The sequence below is a fragment of the Chelmon rostratus genome, chromosome 4, assembly GCF_017976325.1.
Source record: "Chelmon rostratus isolate fCheRos1 chromosome 4, fCheRos1.pri, whole genome shotgun sequence".
Lineage (NCBI taxonomy): Eukaryota > Metazoa > Chordata > Actinopteri > Chaetodontiformes > Chaetodontidae > Chelmon > Chelmon rostratus.
The window spans coordinates 16181795-16204421 of NC_055661.1; the positions used below are offsets into that span (position 1 = coordinate 16181795).

At 40.6% G+C, this 22627-nt stretch overlaps 1 protein-coding gene across 2 annotated transcripts in view; it reads right to left on the reverse strand.

Moving 5' to 3' along the window:
- negr1 (neuronal growth regulator 1) overlaps positions 1 to 22627 on the reverse strand; it is a 135571-nt gene that overhangs the window by 34384 nt on the left and 78560 nt on the right. For both annotated transcript variants that reach the window (XM_041934965.1, XM_041934964.1), the window contains exons 4-6: positions 19621 to 19752; positions 9123 to 9243; positions 5810 to 5958 (exon numbers count right to left, since the gene is read on the reverse strand). In XM_041934965.1, the coding sequence (XP_041790899.1) occupies positions 5810 to 5958; positions 9123 to 9243; positions 19621 to 19752 (402 nt within the window). The remainder of the gene's footprint in view (positions 1 to 5809; positions 5959 to 9122; positions 9244 to 19620; positions 19753 to 22627) is intronic.

Below are 22627 nucleotides of genomic sequence, written 5' to 3' on the forward strand. Positions count from 1 at the left end.
CTTAAAAAACTGTTGTCAAGCTTTTCTATTGCGCAGTGGATGGAATATGTCTTCCAGATGGTTTGAGGAGTCTTTGAGCATTCCTTCAGAACAGCATTGAGTATTGTTGAAATACAGTGAGAGGCACAAACTGGGGTTAGCTCAGCACTGCTACTTTTTATGGGTAGGATTTTTTTCTAACATTAATGATGAATTTAAGATTAGGTTGATAAAAAACTAACGCAGATTGTGTGTTTGTGTCTTTGTGTGTTTGTGTCTTTGTCTAATGGCACGCTATTTTCATTAATGACGCAATTTTCAAACATTATGACCACATTTTGTCACACACTGATACACACCCACCCACACACATACAGACTTTGCAATCATACTGGTCAATTTTGTCACTATTTTTGTGTTGAGTCTAAGCATTTTACAATGACCATCTGTCCTTCGTCCTATGATTCTTTAATTTCAGCTTCCATTCCGTCCTCCTCTGCTTTTCTTTTGTGCCAGATTTCACAATACTCCAAAATAAAAAAAGACCATGTTTTGCAGGGGAACTTTGTTGTGTCAGTTAAGAGCAAAATTTATCCTTTGCCAGTTTACACAGATGCTCATGTTTAACTGCAGTCATTCGTCTGTTTTTACAAGCAAATTCAATTGAAATGCTTATACTGTTGAGTCTGCTGTAGTAATCCCCACACAAACATTTGCAAAGCCAGCACTAATAGTACATAAACTTGTGCCCCATATGAACAAAACTATATAGTACATAATAACACATGCTTCCTCGATTCCATTAAGTTGGGGTGAATAAAAACAGAATGCAATCATTTGCAAACAAACTATGCTGACCGACAACAGTTTTATGATTGTTCCTGAGCCCATGTTCCAAAATGGTGAACCTCGCCCCATCTTTCCTTGTGAATGACTGACCCTTTCCTGGATTGCCCCTTTCATGATACTATCACCTGTTACCAATCAACCTGTTTACCTGTGGAATGATCCAAACAGGTGTTTTTGGAGTGTTCCACAACTTTCCCAGTCTGTTGTTGCTCCTGTTCCGACTTGTCTGAAAAGTGTTGCTGCATCAAATTCAGAATACGCAGATATTTACAAAAATCAATGAAGCTGAAGAGGTAGAAGATTAAATATATTGTCTTTGAACTGTTTTCAATTGAGTATGTGTCAAAAAGGATGAGGGAATTATCGCATTCTGTTCTATTTATGTTCTGCTCAGTTCCCGACTTTGTGGCATCAGGGTTTGTATATACATGTGATGTGACATAAAGATGACAACTGGATTCTCTAACAAAGCAGGAAGGCCTCTGTAACTGGACAGCTTTTTTAGGAATCGAGATTGTAATGTGCACTCTAAATCAACAAACAAATCAGCGCATAACCCACTATAGCTGATGACTGCTGTAACTCACTCCTGCCTTTGAATGAAACTGGCATCTTTCTAAGTGTAACAGATCTGGTCCCACATTCTCCATGTTTTGTTCCAGTCTTGCTGCTTTGATTTTGTACAACTTTTACTATAAACAAACACAATACAAAAACAATTTCGCTATAATTTTCTCTCAAAGCTGATACCTTATTAATTGTGATTGCTCGTCTGCTGTTACAGTGAAGCTATAGAGAGAAAGCCTTTCTTGTGATTAAACTGCCTGACAATAAGTCACGGCACAAACTGTGCTGCAAGCTCTGGTTCAATTGTACTTCAAATCAATTAAGTACAAATATGCCATCTGCAAACATATATAGAGCCCGAAAAAACCTCCTGAGCTATTTCTGAGTATTTCAATCATTCCAATCATTCAAACTTATTATCCAGTTCAATTCATTACACCTCTGTAACAAGAAGTGTAACTTAACAATTGTATAGAAGTGCAGACAATAATAGTAAGTGGTTTTTCCACTTTATAATTCGTTCACTCACTGACGACACTGGGTATTGTCTTAATCAAAAAACAATCACGTACTAAAAGCTTAACACACACACAAACGCACATAAACGCACACACATGCATGCACATGGTACTCCAACAAGTAGTGACAAGGAGGCTGTATGCTTTCTTTGTGCTCAAAAAAACCCAGTTTGTGCTTTAAACACAAAGCTTAAAGTGGTACTTAGCTGAAAGAGATCAAAATCCCTGACAAATGCTTTAACGGCCCAAAAGGCCCACATGGTCTCACACAACTGGCAGAACTGAATCCCAACCAGCACAACGGCATACAGTGAGGACACGGCCATCCAACTCATTTCAAAAATGCAGAAGTTGGTCAGAACCTACCATGTCGACATGTGCACAAAGCCAGGATTTAACATTCGGTTTTTCATCCTTGTTTCATTTGAAACAGACACCAAACTATCTGTCTTATGGTGGCGGCTTTGGATGAAAGGCAAATGTGTTTACTTTCCCTGGGAGAAGTCACAGTTCATCTCATCAGCGATAATAGCAAGCCTTTTCCTGGCCTGATTTCAAGTGACTCTGTTAGGTTAAGACAAAAAGGATTTATACTGCTGAAGCATAAGAACCTTTCATCTTCAGAATCTTGACAAGAGACTAATTAAACTGAGCCCTGAATGCTTAGTATTTCAGTTTATACTTGATCTTTTTCCCCAGTGGCTTTTTCACAGGTTATGACCCTTACTTGACCTCTTCAATTTATGCGCAGTTACCAAACTGCTCAGTGTACTGAAAACAACCAAAAAACCTACTGTATATACTGCAAACCACCCACACTGTGTTGCCACTTAAAATTCACCTCAGTGTATGATGCTCTATCAAATATGCATGCCCCTTTCCCCCCTTCCCATCTTGCTCATCAATAGCTATCGACTGGTTCTAAAATAGCAATCCAAAGTCACCCATGGTGAAATCTAACCTCTGGGTTTTGTTATTTGCGTCAACGTACCGGTGAGAGTGCGCTGCGGCGATTGCTTGCCATTTCTCATTAAGAGCGACAGCAGAATTGGCCTCTCTTCCATTAGTGGAGATCACGAGAGAGAGAGGGAGGGGGACAGAGATGCTGCGTGTGAGAGAAAGAGAGTGATAGAGAGGAAGAATGAGAGACAAGGGAGGGATAGAGGACAAAAGAGCGAGAGAGGAAGAGAGTGAGATAAGAGCAACAGAGAGACAAAGCCCTGATAGAAAGACAGACAAAGAGATAAAGCGAAGGAATGGAGAGAGAAGTTGGGGGTGGCAGCACAGGAAGCTGCCTCCTCTGACTATTCTGAGGGTTTCTTTGCCGCTCTGCCTTTGAGGCCTCGCTAGTGTCACATTAAGATCATCCATTTGAAGATCTGAGACAAGCCTTTGATGTTCTTTGTGCATACACAAACAGGAGAGTGGAGTGCTCCTTTGACAATTGCCAACTCTACAGAAATATCTTTTTGTATTCTGAGTCTCTGGCCTGCTAGGGACAATGTTATCATCAGAGGGTGCAGCACGAAATGGTGAATAATTTAATTCACCTGTTCATATTTCATCACTGAATACATTAAATGGATTTTTTTGCGCTAAAACATTGAGGGACATACGTTCACCTACCACTTGCCGTCATTGCGTTTTTGGCTGCTTGGCAGCTACAGTAGGTGGACAAAATAAATGAAACAGCGTAGGAATACCAAACACCAACCAAGAAGTTCACGCTAGGGCTTAGAAAAAGTAAAGTGCTCTTGAACAAGTAAATGAATGCATGTGGACAGATATCAGAACATTCTACAGGAACGAAGAGCGTCTCGTTCTTTCAGCAATAAATGTGGCTGGAAGTTGTTTCCCATAGGGATTCAAAGATGTGTGTTTCCACTGAGTGGAGTGGCTGTGGACTACAAACTTATCCAACGAGGTTCGAACAGCTTTTAAAGAATATAATTCAAACATTTTTCAAGCACTTTCATGGTACCTAAACCAAAAATGTCCAAACTCTGGAAGCCTTTATCATCACATCTGAATTGTTGCTATGAATGCATTTGCAAAGAATACAGTTTACAGAATTCCTTTATACCCACAGCAATAGAACACTGTCTCCTTTACCTGCTGTTCATTTGATTGTATGTTTTGTCATGATTATTTCATGCTTGCTAATATGACAATGGGCTCGTTTTATTTCAAATGTCACAAGTTTTTAGTTCACATGAGGGATTGTGTAGATGAAACAGCAGGATATTTGAATTTAAGTACATTTCAAACCATGAAAACATGACAGTTAAAATTAAGCACCAGACTTTGTATGAACACTGATCCAACCACTAGCATTTTTAAGGCACTTTCATCTTTTTGATCACTTCTGCGTTTTGAGCATCCCTGACATAATGGGCCAATTATACTTTAACGATCAATATAAAACTTCAAGCAGCTATTGAAGTCACCAATTAGCCCTGTAATAGACTGATGACTTGTCCCGGCCAGTGTGTACCCTGCTTCTTGCTGGACCAGGCTCCAGACAGCCGACTTTATCACCATGATAAAAAATGGCTGCCTATAGTACAGTGCAAATCTACCACTGCAGCATTTTTAGCGGTTGGCAACATAGCATTATGTGTAGGCTTTTTAAACTTAAATGCATCTGAAAAGATAGGAAGATGATTTCATTACAGCACACATCGTTTCTCAGTGCTCATGGGGCTTGTGCCTTTGTGAGACGGCTTTCTTGCCAAGCTTCTTCTGAATGAGTGATCCCATAATTATTATCTTTGTTAAGCTCATAATGCACAGTTTCTGCTTGGGCTGTGTCACAGAGGTTTTGATCCAGTTTTGTGTTTTTCTCTCCTTTTGTCTCCACAATGGCCAGTTCCCATTGTACTGTGCTCATAATGGCTGCTAACTGTACTGCTGTCCTGGGTAGAGAGGTAGGCAGCCACGTGCCTCCTCAAATACACATGGAGTCTAACCCAGCCCTCATCAGGAGGGTATTCTGCGGCCAGAGATTCACACTATCTCACCAAGATCTCACTCCTTCTGTGCAGACACCTGCTCTGACTAGAAATTGCTCATGCAATGACATGAGCATGATCCCTCACTGGCATCCCACCCATGAACATGGCTACTTGTGTTTGCTGTAACACACAAAGTCCTACTACCCACCACCTGAACCTGGTTTTCTGCCATAATTAGTGATGTAAATAATATAATAATGTTTTGTGTCTGTGCCTGTTTAGTAAAAACTTTTGCTGTCTTAGTTTTGTGGGGTTTAGCAAATATTCTGATTTGTTTTCTTCAGTACCTTAATTTATGCATAATGCTTCCCAAACCCCTCTAAATAATTCTGCAGTCTCTCACTGATGCACCAGCAGTTTGGCCTCTGATTATCTGGCCTCTTTGGATCTCTGCTAGATGCCTCATGGCGCTTTGAAAACCATGAAAAGGCTGACTCTCAGACCTCTTTAAAATCTGAGTCATACTGCTACTTGGCATTCAACTTAGCACGGCTGACCTGTGTAGCAGCCTTTGTAATTGTGATGCTGTTACCACCTCCAAGCTAAATTTCTTTTTCAGGTGGTGTTTTTGTCCAGTACACATGCAGATGTAGACTTTAAAAGCAGACACACCCTCCCACACACACACAGACTTTGAAGCCATAATGGACAATTGACATCCACAAAACTGATGAGTAGGAAATAAGAAACCACCTCAACTGGTGATATGTGGGCACCCAGTTGTAACACTGGGCTTGACTTCAGCTTTTATCCTGTATCAAGAATGCTGCAGCCAAAACGAAAACACTCCTAGGGCACAAACCCCCACTGACATCCACAACACTCAGCCCTCTGACTCTTCACCACTCCAGTTAGCCACAAGCAGGTAGAATGACAACTTACGAATGAGAGGCACACTGGCATTGGCTGTCCCTAGCTTGTTGGAGGCGACACATGTGTAGTTCCCGTAACGATCCTCTGTCATGTTGGTCACTGTGAGGACCGATCTGGAGCTGAGGCTCTTGATGTCGATGCCTTGACCCTTGATAATCCTGAAAACAGAAGAAAACCACAACATATGAAGCTGTATTTGTCAACTACACACAAGTGCTGGGGATGAGTCAAGGACGGTACAAATGTTTGTCATCCTTTAGTGGATCTCCAGATTGTACAGTACTTCATCACCCTCTTGAACAGATCTATTTATCCCTTGGTCTGTCTCAGCCGCCTTAGAGAGACGCTGTGAAGGACTGAGAGGACAGAGAAATGACACAGAGGTGAACCAGCTGGTTGCCACTTGACACGCTGTTCATTGTATTGTTGCAGGTGTAGGTGGGGGATTACAATAAATCCTATTCCAGTTGTGCCTGACATCTGCGCAGCGAAATTGACAAATGTTTAATTGTTTACTCTGGTGGTCGTGATGATCTTTAGCAGCCTGTAGAGATTAAAATTCACTCTGTAACGGCATATGCTGTGCATCCTGTTTGTGAGATTACTGTGGATATTACAGCTGAGTTTGTTTTAATCAGTGTGGTTTCATATTTTGGCAGTATAAAACCACAAAAAACTCTGGAGAGGACACGTTTCTATCTTGGCCTTGCTTTGGGCCCCCCCTAATCTCTATTTTGGCTCGAGTTGCTCTGAGAAGCACTCTGAGTTGAAACACTATGTGTGACCTTATGTCCAGCAAATATCCGCAAATCTGTTGTTCCGTCTCCCACGGCGACCTCCTCAAATGTTAGCTGAACATTCACTGATAATCTCGGCGGGTGTCTCGCGTCTTCTTCAAACTAGTCAATGCTCCCCTCTGTCATAGTGAAAGAAACCCCCCATCCCAGCATAGACACACATAAACACTCACCCACTTCCATTCAAGAATAAAAGCAGTGACACATCAAGAGAATGATTTGCTTGTCAAAACTGCCACACTTCCTCTGACAGAGGCAAACTGGCAGCGGCACTGCACTGATGGTATGGCTGCATCAACACACAAGCTGCCTTCATTTCCAAAAATGTATTAAATGGAATAGAAGTCACAGCCAGTGTTAATGTCACACAGATGTTACCCATGTTCTGTGCTTAAGTCTTTATACCAATGTCCTTTTCATAATGAGGAGGAAATGAAGAAATCACCATTTAGCCATGTAAGAAGTCACAGAGAGAACAAGTCCTTGAATTAAGTAAAGACTAGAATCATGCCAACTTGCCTCCTTAGCAATTTGAATAAATTGAATCCACCCCATAATTACAATTAGCACAGTGTGAGCTGATGATTGAAATTGTGCTCACCAGGAGTGGGTAATGGGGGTAATTTGGTTTTTAAATTCAAGAACTGACACTTGAATCTAGACTGATTGATGTATGTGCCGTCGTTGATTTAAGCCAGTTGCCAGCAAACATTTTATTAGGATGCAAGGTGAGGACAAGGCACAAATGACTCTTGCTGAAGCATTTATGTGGGCTCTCCTTGTCCCTGGGAAAAAGCAAACAAGCAAAAACTACACCCTTCCTATCACACATTCACGTTTACAAACAGTTATGACCTAGCAGCTGTTTAATGTCAGTTCAGAATCCAACTTTCAGAGTCGATCTTCACACCACCCTGTGAACCTGAGTACAAACAGTATTTGACTCTTTGCTAATAGCTGTAACTAGGTACCGGCAGATACGGTCTGCATGCGGCTCTAACATGAGCAATACTCAGGATCTCTAGAGTTTGGACAGTGGCATCTTTTTTGTAGTCTTTCAAAACCACAAAACACAAGAGCAAACAATTGAGGAATGGATTGAACTTTGTCCTTATCTGCTTTAACATTAGCTGCAATAGTTAGCATATGTGGCTAACTTACTACGTACAGTTGCAACCAAACAATACGCCCAAAGGCAATAGGCATGTTAATATGTTTCTTCATTATTTTGTGGGGTTGGAGGTTACATGCACTGTTTGTGGATATGTTAAGCTCTGAGCCAACATGCAACCGTCACACCGTGGTGAGGTTGTTTCGTTTTGGGTTTGTTGTCTTGTCATTTCCTGTTTTATTCTGAAGGTCTAACTCTCCTCTCGTTTCAGAGCACTTGCCCTTCCTCATGTGTCACCTGTGTGTCCACCCCGATCACCTATTGTCTCCACCTGTTCCTGATTACCCTCCACGTGTTAAATTGTCGGCGTCTCCCTTTCCTTGTGCTAGTGTGTCTTTGTCCTATGGTCGATTCACCCGCGCTTACCTTGTCTATTGCCACAGCCACAGAATTATTGCCTTCGTGTTTATTGATCCTCTTCGTGAGTGTTTTTTGTTGTAATTTCTATAGTCTAGTTTTGTTATATTGTTCTCGCTAGTTATAGCTGATTTTCTGTTTTTGTAGTAGTATCCTTTGTTTCATTTTGTTATCTAGCATTGTGTTAGTTTTCCTCCATGTTTTCAGGAGTGATCTTTTGTTTCTGTTATTATGTTAGTGTAGTTCATAGGTCTGTCATAGTCGTTTGTTTCATCTTCCTTCGGGAGCGTTTTTTGTTCTTTATATCATACTCCATAGTTGTTCTTTTCTTATCCTCCATGTGGAGCGTTTTTTGTTTTTTTGTTTTGTTTGTTTCTTTATTGTGTTTATGATATATCCTGTTATTACATTTCTAGAATAAGTTTCATAGCCACTTTGATTTCACTCTGTGAAGAGATCTCTGAACCGTGTGAAAATAAATCTGTGGAACTTGCGATCTCTGCATCTGAGTCCTCACTCCAGTATCGGCCTGACAGCAACTATATCAGAATGACAGTAACAATAGCAGCTCAATCCTGATTTTCATTTCATTATTTTTACATTTTTTTTTCAGTACCATGCCAAGGGGCAAACTAGCTCAAACTGAAATTTACAAACAAAACATAGATCAACGCCTGGTCAGGATGTGAGCTACGCCTGGGACAGGTAACGTTAGCCTCAGCCTTTTAGCATTATGCACGCAGCCATCAAGTACATATTTAAGACCCTTTTACAGGGTTCTCATTTTAAAATGTGTCACATGGAAACATCAGCTGGGGACTGACTTCTCAGTTCACTCACAGAGTTTAAGCATTGGCATTATCTTAGATTAGCTAGCAACAGTAATAAAATCTGCTAGGAAGAGTCATTTTTTAGTCGACAAAATCCAGCAAGAAATGAGAAGCCTGCATTTACACTTTATTATAGACATACAATCATACAATCAAAATGAGCTCACCTTTTCTCGCCCTTGTACCACTCGAATGTCGGAGAAGGAACAGCAGCTGCCTCACACCTTAGCAGAGCTGTGCGTCCCAAACCAACTCCATGGCTTTTCATCTCATGGATAGCTGGGGCAACTGGAAAAAAACAAAGAGACATGGCATTTTGGCAGGTCACACATGCTAGTCAAAAGAATCATCTATGTTACCATCAGCATGAAGACAATATAAAGGAAAATGTTAAATGATAATAAGACACGGAGCACTGATGAAGGGTTGTTGAACTTCAAAATGACAACCTCCGACATCCTGGTCAGTGCACACATTACATAGTGTAAATGCAACACTCAGAGCTTACAGAGGCGGAGTTGGGGAGGGGAGAGGGCACCCGTCCCCAGTGTTAGGAAAATGAAATGAATTGCACTGCATTGTGATAAATGGCTTAATGGAAGTTCAAAGACTCAATGGCACAGGCAGGTTCTGTGAATGCAAAATGAGGCTCCTTTCATGTGCTGAAATGTGGTGTAAATCTCTTTGCCAGTGTCATGAAGGCAGCTTTACATATGGGCGGTTTCTAAAGCAGCCCAGTCCTTTTGTACTTCAAATACTTACCCTGCTTATAGCAACACTGTCTTGAAAGAAATGGAATTAGTGAATTGAAGTTATATGGACTTATAACAATGGCATTTTGTTGAATACAGTGTGTGCTTGGACAAAACCGTCCAGACCAAAAAACAAAGCATAAAATCCAGCGCGCTTACCATTCCCTTACTCACATAACTAAATAAAAATGTTTCACTTGTTACATTTGTAATTACTGGCCATTATCAGAGTAATGCTGAATTCATAATTCACTGTGGAGGGTAAACAAAGTAAAATTACCCTCTTTAAGCGATTGACGACAAGCAGTACTTGCTGCAAGCAGCACTCCTTCTCACAGAAGTGAACCACACAGGGGTTCATACCCACTGGTATCATGACTAGTTTGCTATTTCTCCATTAATCAACAGTCGCAAGGAAGCAGGAGAAACAATCATAATAAGGCACAGGGCTCAATCTGACATTGTGTATTGTTTAAAGCTGGCTTGACTCCCCAAAGCCTGACAAATAATCTAACTGTTCTAAACACACAATCAGATGCACAGCCATCTGACATACAATCCCCGCAAAATTACTTTGTGTCATTCATACAGATTCTGATTAAAAGCCTATGATACATGGAGGAAGCCCACACTCTCAGGGTCAGTCCTGCAGCTAGCACTTATATTGCCCAGCCATGTCTGAGAGTGAAATGTGGACTATTTATATCTCTGACAATGAGCCTTTAAGAGTGATGTGTCAGTCAGAGCTGTAGCCTGTATGCAGTGGAAGGGCTTGGCCAAGCGCCTCCAAACCTTTACTTCCAATTGCATTTGGAAATGTTCCTAACGGATGACCTCAATGTGGACTGATGCAGCTTTGGACAACATAACCCCAAAGTACTAACTGGCATCAGACTCCCCAAACAGCAAACAGTGACAAATTAATCTTATGGACATGTCTGAATAGTCTATTCCAACTGAAAAACATAGTTCTGATGCGTATTCTAGGTACAAAGAAGTAGCAACATGCTTCATCAAAGCTGATATATGCATTTTCGTGAGACAGATATACTGGCAATGTCTGAGTTTCATTTATATGAAGAGAATACATGGGCCCAGTGTGTGCATGCTCTCTCTGCCAACCTCTGAGAGGCCACATAGATAGATGAGGTGGGATGCAACAGATCGGTGCAAGATGAAAAAGATACATGTGAGCATTTGTACATGTGGCGTATGATCATGTAGGAGAGGCACACTTAGGTGACAGCACGCTCTGTGATGATGGATGCCCTTCTACCAACCTTCTTCCGCATCCTAATGAGTGCATTCGTATGACTAGAGGATGTAGATTTTCTGTCCTTGCATATGTGTGCCAATTATACTGCTATCTTCCCTCTTCAATGGCTGAACTGAATAATCCGAAGGACTTGAGACAGTGAATCAAGCGATGGGTTATGCTAGGGCTTTTCCTGATCATATATCACTGAATGCAATGTTGGATGCCATACAGGAAGGTATAAGTAGACCTTGACTGGATGTGTGTGCTGGCTATGCATAAATGTGTGTGTATGTGCATTTGTGCAGGCATGGTTTGGGTGTGTATACCCTTGTGTTTAGAAACTATCCAAACTCATGAACTATGAACACTTTTCTGACTCAATCTCACTTCAGAAAATTCACAAATCCGTTCAAACTTCACAGACTGCTTCAGATCTGTATCTATTTTAATCACAACCAGCATTAATGTAACCACAATCCGAAGACAGACTGCAAACAAGTTACATGCCCCATCAGCATCTTTGCAGAAAAGCTACCAAACAACATGTAGCAAAGAATGAGGGTTACTAAAGGCAGTGATAATGTCTCGTCAGAATGTTTTGCATTTGACAACGTGCACAAGAGAAGAGCTGGACAGTACTTAACGAAAAAGGAACGCAACAAGGAGGAAAAATGTAACAGCACTCTATATCACAGAAATATAAGCCAATAACAGGTACAAGAAAATCAATGCAGTATGCCGACCGACAGAGGCTTAGTGAATCCTTGTAATCCTCCATTGGTGTCATTGTGCGGGGCCATTGATTATCTGAAGCCTCTGAAAACGCCAGGGTGACCTGGCTGTCGCGCTGTACAGATGCTAGGACAGTGGACATGGTGGTCCAGGCAGGTGTCAATACTTGAAACCTCACACACAGTGCCACTGTCTTTTCTGTTCAAACAGGGGAACACAAAGCCACTGCCAAATAGTCTAAATTTGCTCCTTTCATGTAGCTGTTGTATTTTCTTTTAGGAGGAAGCATTTTGATGTGTTCCCTTTCATTTATTACCAACTGGATCAGCAATTTGCCAAAGGAACACTGTGCTTTGTTCATTAGACTCAAAGGATTTCGTATTTATAGTCAACTTGGATAACTGTCTTCTATTAGAAGTTGGTTAAAATCCTGGTGTGCAAAATCAAATTAAAAAAGCTATATATATATGATGTATATCAACATACTGTATGAGTACTTCATGCCATCCCTTTCAGTGGTGTAACTATGAATATATAAACAGCGTTGGACCAGACATATGGATCATCTATCATCATCTATCACCTCTCATAAAAGTTTACCTAACTGTAGTTTCCATCAAATGAGAAGAATTCAAAAGTACTTTGGGCCCAAGTAATTGTCTCTCCCACCACTCAAATCATACAACCATTGCAAGATTTTGGAATAGAGAAAAATATCCACCATAATTTCGTAGGTGGTCCAAAATGCCCTGATTTTATATGCATATCGATAATATCAAGCCTTTCCAATTTAAGATCCTGGCACTGAGATCTGTTAAGACAGATCACACCCATAAAATCCAGTCCAATCCAATAATTCCAATTTCAACTTGCTGGCATGTCCTATATCATCATATATTGTGCAATACACCATCAGGGTTTGGAGAGTAATGCAAAGTAGTGCACTAAAAATCATGAAGGCCCAATAATCCAGGTAATTTAGTGTCTAGAGAATGCTGTGGTGGTGCTGTAAATCATGCCTGGAGTCATGGTGACTCCACCAGATGGGGGTGAGGGGTTGGGTCCAGGAATAGCACAGGCACAGCAGAAAAATGGGTGCTGTAAGGCCCTGCTGGCTGACAAACGGCCAGTTGTAAGTCGATCACAAACCGACCGCCATTACCTCTGCATTATGTGGAGCTCGTCATCACAACAAAGATGATGTCTCCAATTGTACATCTCGACTAAGTGCATGAATACAAGCATGTTAATGACGACTAAAATGTCTGACCTTCTCTCCATCTAATATTAATGGACAGGGTTTGTTCAGAAATCATTGTACCTTAATGTACCGGGCTTCACTGAGTCGTGTGCCTTAAGCAATCCTCATGTGACTATTAATGATTAATTGGTGTGCTTCAAGACTGAATATGATTTATTTAGCAACAAACTATTGTTTGCCAAGAGAACCCAGAGAACGTAGGCTTTTTAATTAAAAGATCAATTAATAACACTACCTCTTCAGCCAGATTTGAAAATGAGTTTTCATTGCAATTAAGAAATGGACTCATCAGTGCATGACTTATCAGCTTACACACACAGACACTGTTCCCCACTGCCATCTGTGGGCTTCATTGTCCTGTTTTTTGTCAGTCAGGAACGGTTCTGCTGCCAAGATTTATTAATTAATTAAGATTTCTATTCAGAACAGCTAGGGAACATTGTGTTCCTTCTTTTTATACAATGCAAGGCATATAAATAACCGGCTTAGTGCGCAGGACTGTGTGGCTCAACAGCACCAGGGATCCAACCCATTGTCTGAGTTTTACACTAAATGGTTTAAGGTACACAAATCCCCACCTATCTTAAACTCAACTCTTACACTACGAGATAGAGGTTTTGCTCTGGTTAAGACCACCCCACACCCAGGACACTTGGAAATATTATTAATGCTACAAGTGAGTTCAGAAAGTTGGCAGCAGCTGTGCAAACAGACATAACATCAATTTTTATGGACGATATTTGTTGTAAGCCTGCCATATGAAAGGCATTTGTCAATGTTATAAAGCCATTTTGATTAGCCACAAAAAAGTGCAGACTAAGCTACAAGATGAAGTCATGTCTATCTGTTTTGAAGTGGTACTAGCAAGAACATTTATTCTGCAGAAGATCAAGATTCTGCTCACTTATTCATGCCCCACATGCAGCATGGAATCCAAATAGCAATCAAGACGAGAGCTTTGGAGAGATGTAGAGAGATGGATTTACATCCAAACAGCTCGAGGGTACTGGCTTTAACTCTACTTAGGATTGGATCAGAATCCAATTCAAGGAAGCCTTCTCTTTTGAATTGTAAGTCACAGTATTTCAATGGAGACTGAAAACTGTCGACAAATGCTCAAATGAGACTCTGTGCCTCATGTTGAAATACTCCCAATAATAGATTTTATTGAACTGTGGAATGAACATTCATTCTACCTTTGATCCACCAGTGAGTGCACTGAGGTGATCTGGACACACACACACACACACACACACACACACACACACACACACACACACACGCAAACATGCACACAGTATGTCGGACATGAATTTTATCAAATGTAAATGTTGTGTACAGCCATGCAAATGTTATAGTGTATAATGATTTGCAATTTTTAAAAAACATCCTCATATTTCACTAATAGTTGTTCACTTTCTTGCTGTTAAGTGACATTGTAATGTTGGGTGGTCATGAAGGTGTTTCTCCTGACCACAAGTAAACAAGTTTAGCCTCTTATTTATCGGAGATGGTCATGACTCCCCCAAACAACTCTGTTAGGGCAGTGCGAGGAGCATGTTGTGGGTGTATCTAGCAGGACAGGCCTTGAATCCCAATCAGGCCCAGATGACGGGGGCTTTAGAGGGTTGGAACAAAAAAAAAAAAAGACAAGGTGATGTAAAGAGTTTGAAGCATTCACAGTATGCCCCTGCATTTCAATAATGTCCAGAAATCTGTCAATATACTATGGCTGTAATTGCTTACAGCAGTCCTAAAGTGCATGCTCATAATTAATTAAAAACAATCACAGTTTTGTTGGCCAATTAATGTAAGCAGGAGAGAAAGTGAGGTGCTCTTCTTTTTATAAACACGGCCATGGTGAATATGTGAGCAGAATTCACAGCTGCAGGGCACTGAAGGAGGAAGAAGGCGTACAAATGGCTGGCAAACTCGGAAGCACACAGGGCACAGCTTCATTCTGCAAAGCAAGTGAATCCTTGCCATGAAGGAAAACAAGTGATGTTTAAGAAGGAGAGACGCCTGCGCTGGTTTAAACCTGAGTCCAACATCAAGATAGGAAGGAACGAGATCAGGCAGACTCCTCGCGGAAACAGCATGGAAAAAAAATAAAATAAAAACAAAGTTCAATCTAGCATGTCAGCGCTAGCCAATTAAACTTCCAGATGTGTGCCGAACACCATGCGATCCTAGCACTTTAAGGTGAGGTTTTAAGAGTCTGAATATTCTGCTCTAAGTTTCCCAGAAATGTCTGTTGCATAACCAGTGACAAAAAACAACAGATATCCTAAATAAGCCACGGTTTTCCTACTCCACATCAATAATTCACACATCTTCGGTGCTAACATGACATCAACTGATCCGTCTCCTTTCCACATTTATTTCCCACAAATTGACATGTGGCAGCTTTGTGATTATTACACAGAACATCTGGTGTGGTTGCAAAGTGCTTTAGCTAAAGCACCTGAAACAGTGACGAACAAACAAAATGTAGCACAACAAGACAGTTGGTTGTCTGTGTACTTTCCACGTTTGACTAAAGTTTGTGCAAAATGTCAACTCCCATCTTGCAACATGATAGCGTTCAAACTCTGAAGTGTCACTCATTCAATAAGGAGTGAGAGCAGACAGCTCTCTCTGGAGGGGGGAGAGCTTTCTAAACTACAGAGGAAGGTCAGACACCTTTGATTTCTCAGCTGGAAAGAGGAACAGGTTTTTGTTATTGTTTTATCTGTATGTCGTTCGTAATTGTTCTACAACACGGTGGCTTCATTAATTAATCAAACACCAGCTTTTTATCTCAGGTGGAGATTTTCCATGGTTGTTTCCTTCTCATTCATCCCTCCGACTCAGCCAGCTAGATGTGATATTTATGCCTTTGAGTCACACTGTGCAGTGAGAATTTCAGCCAATAACGGCACCCACCTGCAGTGAAGATGAATATGTAAATTTGGAAAGTGGGTCAGAGATCAAATTTCATCAGGTAAAAATCACTGCTGAAATATCCTTTCGCCGAGTAGAGCTTTTCAGCCAATCTGATTCTAGCATGACCTTCTGGATGGCTGCCATCATTCTGGTTTAGCCCATAAAAGTATTCAGTCGCCAATCATTCATCAGCAGAGGTATAAGGACAAGAGACACAGGCAGGTCAGTAATCTAATTAATGCTATCTGGTCAAGGTGTTTTTTGAGCCTTACAGAAATTCAAGCAGAGGCTTTATGCACTGGACTTTTGTGGCAAAATGACAATACATCAAACCTTCTGCTTACAAATCATCATATCATAGAAAGCCAAATGGCAGGCTTAGTGTTATGGAAGGCCTGGTGTTATTATGCTAGAGCTTAATTTTGTTTTGATTACTTTGGTTTGCTTATTTTAATTAGTGGCCTTAATCTGCAATTAGCCCAGAGGTCAACTATACTCTTAGCTTAAAAAAAGGGAATTGTTTTGAAAGCAAAGTAAAATTGTTTGGACATGTATTTAATTAGACTGTTAACCCACAAAATGTCAGTGTCACTCACTCCTCGGCTATCTTATTAGAACGATAAAAGAGAAAAAGTGCAGTCATGACTGATTGATGTTTATGACTTAATTTAATTTAACTGCTTCTAACAAGAGGGACACTCTGACAGGATCAGTGCTGATACTCTGGTGGGGTCAACACACCATTATAGCCTCTTGCATAATTTAACAACAACAACCAATGAAATCTGAATATTTGAATGACAAATGAGAATAATAGCCTATTTTCTGTCATCATACTATGTGGCAACTTTTATTTTAAATGGCACATTTCATGTTGTTGACTGACAGAAAAAAGTGGCCCCTTCAGAATCTCCCAGGAGGACCTTTATGGAGTTGAGCGGCTGATTTTATCAGCTGAGTAAAACAGATGTGTGAACATGTGCCTGTACGGTGTAAATAAAGCTAATTTCTTGCTTCTTGCTATGTAATCATCCTCTCTTGTTTAAGTTTTAGTGTCAGCTAACATCTTAATCTTAATGCAGAGTTTGGCGTAGCCTCATCAATACCCTGTGCCCCTGGGGGCTCGGTGAATATAGCTTGATGTGTGACAGTGGAGCATGGATGATACAGCACATTGGGATATGGTCCAAATGCTTCTCTTTTTCCTTCACAGAGGGAGAAGTGCAGTAGGGTGGAGAGGAGGCAGCGAGGAGTGTCCACCAGCTGGCTCACGTTCTGCCTGCTGTGGCCATATCAGCTGCTCCAAAGGACAACTTTAATTCATTTATTCTGCCCCCTTGTCTTTGTAAACGAGCACATCTGACACAAGTCTCCATGTCGGGAAAATAGGGACGAGGCAACTGTCAAGAAAAATACATGCATAAATAAAAATATTGACAAAATGTTTTGGAGCTGAAAGGCAGACTATTTAAAGCTACACAACACAAAGCACTGAAGTTAAGATTTCTTTAAATGGCTACCTCTTGCTGCCATTTGAAGATGTCGACAACCAAAGTGGCTTTGTGCTGCTTTAATGTCAGCGACATGTTTTGTTTATGCAGGTCTCATAGTTGCGTGGCACTTCGAATGCTGAACAGCCGCAATAAAACACGGGACCTTTCATGTATAAGGTGCTAGTGAGGCCAGAAAAGACTCTATGGAGCTACACGTTGGCCATAGCTCAAACAGGGTGTCAGACATCATGAAATATTTATGAATTAAGTAGAAGGGAGCTCTGAGATTTACACTTTGCAGAGACGCCGGCTGCCCCGTCACCTCGGCTAAACTAATTACTGTAGACAATTTTTGAAAAAAGAGAGACATGGCAAATGTGTCACAGAACTGCTACAAGAGAGATGTCTCTTCTCACTGGTCCATATTTCAACATTCTCTGATGCAACATGTTCGTTAATGATAACTACATGCTACTTTATGGGCTCTACCCATCAGGTTCATGAAATACTTTTGAAGCCTATTGGATTACTTAAAAAATTCCTTGTTGGACAGCAGCTGGTGCAACTGTGCTGTTTTAATCAGTTCCTGAAAAGAAACACTTTGGATATAGTAGTTTTCTATGGGCAATGACAGTGTCTTGTCACTGTATTCACTCCGGCTCCTGGGGCTGCTTTTGACAAAAATATCTAACAAATTCTATTATTTTATAATAATCCAAGAAAGACCTGTGATGTGTTGCAATTAGGCTGGGTGCGATACAGAGCCTCAATTATTCAGTCCAGAAGGCAGAAGTAATGTGTGACAGTTTATAGCCTATACAGTAACGTCTTTGGTATTAGAGAGAATTGTCTACGTCTAAAGCGAAGAAACTTAATCTCTGCTATACCTCAAGGCTTATGTAAAATATAACATTAAACAGAAATCATAAATAGTTTTCATAAACCAATTTCCAACCCATTAAAATGTATTAAAGGAGTCTACAAAAGGTATGTGGACAGTTCTCCGCTGTGGTACACTGTGGTCGATAATAAAGAACGAGTAACTGGTCAATGACAGGAACAGCTCTGTCAGCTTCAGATAACTCTGAGCAAATACTGCCTTAACACTTGACGAACTACAGCATACTCCCACCCAAAGTATCGCTCCGGTGCTCAAGCTGTGGTGACTTTGTCTGACAGCAAAGGAAAGTGTTCCTAATCAATTCGCTCTGTTGGGACACTAAACCCACATACCCCTGCTGTTTCACTTTAAAATCCGGCGTCTGACTATGACATGCCTTATCAGTCATTGTGAATATCTCCTTTGTTCTGTTACATAAAGGCAGTGCCAGTTGTCAAAGCACTTTTCATTCTTGAACCCATGTCTCAGTAGAGCTATAAATAACTGGCCTTCAACACTCGACTCCGACCCAGCTCATTAGAGCCAGGCATTACAGAGAAATAAATGGCTGCGAGACTTTGTTGTATAACGAAGCCAGAAAACAAGCTGTCTTAATACAGAGAGGTGGAAATACAGCACAAGCATTACTGGACATTTATTGGAAAAAATAAATAAAAATAAATACATAAATAGAGAAATCTATGTAGGAAATAAGTCTGTTTCTTAAAACTTGAATAAGAAAACTTGCATGATTAACTTTCAGGATATGACTCAATAATTGGGCCAGGAGGAGCCTTTTTTCCTTTACTCCCCCCCGCCCCTGTCTCTGTGGCCGCCTGCCTGATAAGCTTAGCCAAAAGTGAGATTTAGCACAGGGCATCAACGCAGAAACCTCCATGAATAACAGTGAAGCAAAGGAGCACTTCTAAAAAGAGAAGGAATGGCAATAATTGTCAAGCACCCATTCCCGCTCATACGTACGAGCGGTGATTTCCATGTGACCACCGCAGCTGAAGCCCTGTATCATTCATTAATGCCCCGGCTCCTCATTACTGTCTCCTCACACTTTTGAAAGACTCATTACCTGCATAATGGCATAGTGCTTAGAACAGTCAGACCTTTCCTTAGCGTGAATTAATCACCTACATGCACAGACAAAAAGGGAATTCTCACATTAAATATTAAGAAACTTCAAGCTCTAGCTTTCCGCTTTTTCCAAACTTCTAGAATGTGTACTTTCTTGAGGTGCACCGTCAGAGACATGACACCAGTGTTATTGAAGACTGCCCCGGTGTCCTTCATGTGTCTGCAAGGCCAGTGTGGAAAAAAATGGGAAGCAAGGAAGAAGAAAGAGATATACTTACAGTTGACTGTGACTTTTACAGCTTTGGTGTCAGGAGAGGCGATGTCATTTAAAGCACTGCATTCGTAGTCTCCAGCCTGGTCCCTTGTGATGCCGGTGATGTTAAGATATTCGCCGCTGTCATACTTCCTGGCTGGAAATAGAAAAATGAAGGCAAAGAACTTACATTGTGTCTACAAAGAATACAAACACAGCACACAAACACACACACATTCAGTCTGTGCAGCTGTAGGATGTCTGTAACCTATAGTTAGCATGTAGGAAAAACCCTCATTTGTAATAAATAGCTTTAAGTTTACGCCTGAGTAGAAGATGCATTGCGATTAGGTATTGTATTGAACTCCTGATTATCTTCCTTGCATCCTAAAATAGCGTGGATTAGCAGTGCATTGATCCCTTTTTATCGATATGGTGGCAGGAAATGAAATAATGGTGGATTCCCAGTCGTCCACTCATCATTTGCTCAACTCCACACTATGCAGCTAGAGCTACTTCCTGAAAGACAGACAAATTCAACGGCTCGATGCACATGTCAGTGTTTTATAGTTAGCTAATGGTGCCAAAGGCAGTAGCAGCAAAGTACCATGACTGACATATTTGCAGGGGCGGAGTGCACCTAAAATGCCGGAGGAAGCACAAAGCCACACAAACATGTCCACTCAAATCAATAAAAGAAACATTCAAACACTGTATATTAGCATTGTTAGAGGTGACAGATGATAGATTTTTTTTGTAAATGTGTTGCTGGTAATAACTGAAAGCATTATAACTGGAAAGAAGCAACAATGAGATGCAGAATGGTGTCAAGTATAATTACGTGAGAATACAAAACACACAAAAGTACACATCAAGTTTGTCTCACTCAACAGCACCAGCGATGTTAGCATGGACATGCCACTCACTGTATTATTTAATATTACAGCTGTAATGAATTGATTAGTAGACTGACAAAAATGATCTCAATAATCAATTCATTGTTTCAGAAGTGTTTACCTGGTCCCAGATTCTGAGACTGTCAGAATTTTTTGCTTTCCTTGTCATATATGACAGTAAACTGAATATCTTGAGTTTTAGGACGTGGATTGTATGAACCAAACCATATGAATACAACACTTCAGGATGTGGAAAATTATAGCAGGCATGTCTTTACTATTCTACAGATATTTCAGAGACAAAACAATTTATTCATTAATCCGTAAAAGTAAAAGTTAGTTGCAGCCCTAATTAGCCCATATTAAAACTCATTATAAAATAAATCAGCCATGAGTGGCGTTTGGTTTTGTGTTAGATTAAAGTCCAAGTCTTGGTAATGACAACCAATGTATCCACTGCAGACGATCACAAATATTAGGTATGCATCATTGCTATGTTATCATGCATCATTTAATACTTCTTAGTTAAAACAGATAGATAGACGAGCCTGCACTGTTTTTACCAACCCAGTTGTGTTCAGTGTGAAATCTATTTATATACAACTTTTCAGAGTGGTAATGGTGGCTTGGGATGGAAGATGTGTGGATGTGTTTGGAAGGCATGAGGATCAAACAGAGTGCACAATCAAGCAAAACTGAGCTCAACATACTGTTCAGAAAACCACAGAGACCCGACACTGAGTCAGCAATATCTCATAAAAGAGGAGCCAGAATCAAGACAATCCATGCTTCAAGAGAGGAAATACTGCCATTCTGTGCTGCCAATCTCCCCTGCAAGTGAGCTGAATACTTATATAATGCCACATCCACCCTGGTGGCTTTTTATCTGCTAGCTGCTATGTCAAAAAACTTGAAACTGAAGGCATTGTCGATAATGAGCTTTCTTGTCTCTTCTCACACTGTTGTGGTGGAAACAATAGAGTCTTGGCAAAGATATTGGTAGCTACACAAACAACAGCAAAGGGAAGAAAAGTGTTTGAAAAACTGATCCATAAACAAGCACCGGATGTGTCTGAAAAACCAAACTGTTAATATTCTAAGAGACCACAGGGACACAAAGGGCTCTATTTTTTTGGCGGTGCACGGTTCATGGCTGGACTCTGCACCATTGGGTGCACACAGTTTTTTTTTTAATAACTTAATCCCGCTGATGTGGGAGGGGATGTGCTGCATAGTGTGTGTCAGTATAGTGATCAAATGGTGCAGTGCAAGTTTGATGTCCGAAGTAAGGGAGATTTAATAGGGGTGTAAGGGTACACTGAGTAAGGGTACACAAAATTCACGGTTCTGTAAATACAGAAAGTTAAAAAAAATCATGGTTCTGTAAATACAGAACCGTGAATTTTGTTAAATAACTTTTTAATTTATTGTGAAAAACGTAAACAATCAACAATGGTCCATTGTCCATAATTCTTACTGTAGCAGTTAAGGCACTCAAATACTGTCACACTGTCGATAAGAAATATCACAAATGTCAGTAACGCTCCACTGGAAGATTGTTAATAATTCCTGAACAACTAATGCTTGTTTAAACAGGGAAGCACAACAACGGCACATGAAGGCACACTGTAGCAGAGCTTAAGCACTTTGACCATATGCTTAAATCCTTTATTCTTTTCCTCTATTCTTTCTTTTTCAGCATTAAATGTAATAGATGATACATTAATACAATGAAATTAAATTAAACTTCAACAGTTTGGCTAATGTGTCAATGGTTCTTGCTGTAGTTTCAGTGCAAGTCATTGCCCGTGCACTAGCCCTGCTTTGACCTACAGTATGGCCTGAGTAATAAACTGTACCGAGACTGAAAGTTTCAACAGATGCAGAGGGATTGGATATTATCGGTTTCGCTGAATAAGTATGTCTCCAGCTATACTAGGCATCAGCCACAGCCAGCAACGCCACTCCTGATAAAAGACAGGACACAAAGACACACACTGTGCAAGAGAACAGTGAAACAAGACTTTACGAGTGGATGTGTGGAGTGTGTTTATCTCACTGCCAAGCTGTCTTTCTTGCAACAATACTACTTAGAATAATAACATCGTTAGAAAATAATGTAGCCTATCTTATCTG